This window comes from Solanum pennellii, chromosome 5 (assembly GCF_001406875.1).
Source record: "Solanum pennellii chromosome 5, SPENNV200".
NCBI lineage: Eukaryota > Viridiplantae > Streptophyta > Magnoliopsida > Solanales > Solanaceae > Solanum > Solanum pennellii.
In genome coordinates this window covers 13,647,601-13,650,861 of record NC_028641.1, presented here as the reverse complement: position 1 = coordinate 13,650,861, position 3,261 = coordinate 13,647,601, and the positions used below count along the sequence as shown (strand labels likewise).

The following is a 3,261-nucleotide window of genomic DNA, read 5'->3' as shown; positions in this document are numbered from 1 at the left end:
AGGCATGTCACTCCTCGCATATGGGTGGGCACCATAGTGGTATGCGTACTGCGCATAAGATCTTGTAGTGTGAGTATTATTGGCCAACCATTCACCAAGACGCTCATTATATCCCCAAATCTTGTGATCGATGTCGACGAGATGGCAAAATTTCAAAGAGGCAAGAACTCCCCTTGAATCTTATTCTGGCGATTGAGCGATATGATGTATAGAGGATTGGCTTTATGAGACCATTTGTAAGTTCTCATGGGATGAAGTATATTCTTGTGGCGGTTGATTATGTGTCGAAATGGGTGGAAGCAATTGCGCTTCCAAACAATGAAGGAAAGAGTTTCACCGCATTCTCGAAAAAGAACATCTTCTCCAGATTTGGCCCACCTAGGGCCATTATTAGTGATGGTAGCTCTCAAATCTTTAATAAATTTTTCAAAGGGCTATTAGAGAAACTCGCCATAATGTTGCTACGCATTACCATCCACAGACTAGCGGGCAAGTTGAGGTGTCCAATCATGAAATCAAGAAAATTCTTGCAAAAACGGTGAACGCTAATACAACGGATTGGTGCTTTATAATGTTCTTTGGGCCTACCGCACCACATACAAGAGTCCCATAAGTATGTCTCCATACCAACTTGTATATGGGAAGACTTATCACTTTCCGGTCAAGCTAGAGCAAAAGGTGATATGGGCAATGAAAAAACTGAAGTTGGATTGGACTGAAGCGGCAGAACAAAGACTAAATCAGTTGAACGAGCTAGATGAATTTCGCCTAAAGGCCTATAAAAGTTCAGTTATTTACAAAGAGAAGATGAAGAAGTATCACGAACAAAGGACTGAAAAGCGAGAATTTGCAGTTGCTGATTTGGTGCTGCTATTCAACTCTAGGCTACACTTGTTTCTAGCCAAACTCAAGTCCAAGTGGATAGGGCCATTCCTCATCGCTAAAGTGTTCCCACGTGGAGCATTTGAGTTGGAGAATAAGGAAGGCGCAAAGTTCACAGTCAACGGGCAAAATGTAAAGATATATCTAGGACATGCGGAGAGTGTGCATGAAGTAGTTGAGGCCTACATTCTTGATGAAGTCTGAATAATCAAGGGGCCTGCGTAGTGCCGCGACTTTAAATCAAGCGCTTCTTAGGAGGCAACCCAAGTTGTATCCTTTAGCCAACAATAGGTTTTGTTTTCTTTGTAGAAATATTCGTGCTTTTTGTTTTGTTTTCTTCTCATTATTTCATTTTTGTTTGTGTGTTAATGTTGGCTAGATATTAGAATAGGATCCGTGTCACAAAAGAGTCCAGAAAAACAAAAAATGAATGGCCTAATGTGAACTACATGTGCAGGGAGCAAAAGCAAAAATCTACAGAAAATGGTCTAATGTAGAGGTCTACGAACCTTATCAATGGACCGTCGTTCCATCGACGGGCCATCGATGGTGTCCATAGATCCCATGTATATTCCCAATTTTTCTATGTATTGAAGTGATCGATGGTCCCAATCGACGGGGTCTCTTAGGTCCAAATCTTCCTGTGACCCGACCCGACCCGGGCAGTAATATTAAAAGACATAACTGTTCAAATTCATCCCCTCTTCCATTTCTTTTGAAATTCCCTTCCATAACCATTTTTCTCCCTTATTTCCATCCTTATTCATTCATAATCGATCTGTCCAAGGCCCAAATCACTCCTAAATAAAAATTCTTACTTCCCAAACTTGCCATCTCTTCCAATTTCTCTCTTCTCCATTTTTTCGGCCGGTGATCGAGTTTGGGCGCGTAGGCTACTTCTTGAAAGTTCATCTCACAACCACACCACTCCGTACTAAAGGTATTTCGATTTCCCTCTAACTTTGAATTCTCGTTCAAAGTTGTTTAAGGAAATCTGGAAGTGGGTCTTGACCTTGGCACTAAATTAACTGAAATTGCATGCTAAAAAATTGTGTAGTTTTGTCCTTCGAAATGATAGAATGTGGTTGTTAGCCTATTAGGTCTATCTAAAAAGTGGGTGTCTCTGTCTGTCAGAAAATTCTGACTTAGGGTTCCTTTTTCTGACTGAATTCGGTTAATAATTATATGAAATCGGAACCCTAAGAGTGACAAACTCAATGTTACTGTGTTAAGAATACATGTCTAAAACTTGATTGTGTAAAAAGGAGTCACTAAAGGAATTAAAAGTTGGAACTTATAAAAGGCCTGAAATCTGTCTCAACCCAACAATACGAGACTCCGTCTACGCACCGTCGATGGGGTCCATCCATTGAATCACGCTGAAAATGCCTAAGTTTAAAACAGAGGAACAGGACTACGATCCGTCGATTGACCGTTCTGCACGTCCGTCATTTCCATCAGAGAACCTATTCTCTCCAACTTCTAAAATAAATCTTAGTGTTAAACGACGGAAGTGGACTATTGTCCGTCGATTGATCAACAGACCATTCTGCACGACCGTCGTTTCCATCAGAAAAATATGTTTTCTTTCCTTTCTTGAATAAGTTCTAAGTTTCAGACGACGGTCGTGATCGACGGACTGTCAATAGTGCCCGTCGATCTGACTCTACAACCGTCTGTGTTTTTTTTTGAGTTGCAAGTTTTCTTCGCCCCATTGTTTTTCGAGTGTGTAATTATGCTGAGTTTAGACTAACAACCACTCTACATGTACCGATGGCTCCCAATAAGGGCATTGTCTACACCATGAGGGGAAAATCCAATTCGGTTGCCCCGTCTCGTAGGATGATCGTAGATTCTGATAACAAGCAAGACACAACTTATGTTCCACTAAGTTCCACAACACCTACTGCAGCAGCTAGGATCACTAGGGGTACCCATTGGAAGGTGACTTTCAACGTAGTCACTGCCTTCCATTCTGATAAGGAGTGCGCGCTGACCGTTTCACCGTCCAGGGTTGCCTCTACTTCTTAAGGGGTGCTCAGCATCCAGGTCTGAGTATGTCTCCGCTTCAGGGTCGGCCCAATCCTCTGGTCAAAAGCGGCAACTGTATCCGGTGCCCCTTGTCAGGGAGACACTAGGTCGGAGGGCCAAAACCAGCAAACCTTGTTTGATAAGGCTACCAGTTCAAGGTCTGCACCCGCACCCCGAGTTGATGAACCTCACTTGTTGTTGATGAACCAAACCGGTAGTGCGTCGAGGTTCAATACCAGGTGTAAGAGATGCAAAAACATTGAACGAAAAGGGGATGATGACTCGGCTAGTTATAATGGAGCGTCGAGTCCTCACGGTAATTTACACATGGTCCCCGAGGTGCACAGG

The 3,261-nt window shown here is 42.7% G+C and overlaps 1 protein-coding gene across 1 annotated transcript; it reads left to right on the top strand.

The window, feature by feature from the left end:
• The first annotated feature begins 615 nt into the window (after window positions 1–615).
• On the top strand, window positions 616–1,086 carry LOC107019335. Its single transcript, XM_015219858.1, has one exon. The coding sequence runs from the start codon at window positions 616–618 to the stop codon at window positions 1,084–1,086; it is 471 nt and encodes a 156-aa protein (XP_015075344.1).
• Window positions 1,087–3,261: the final 2,175 nt, after the last annotated feature.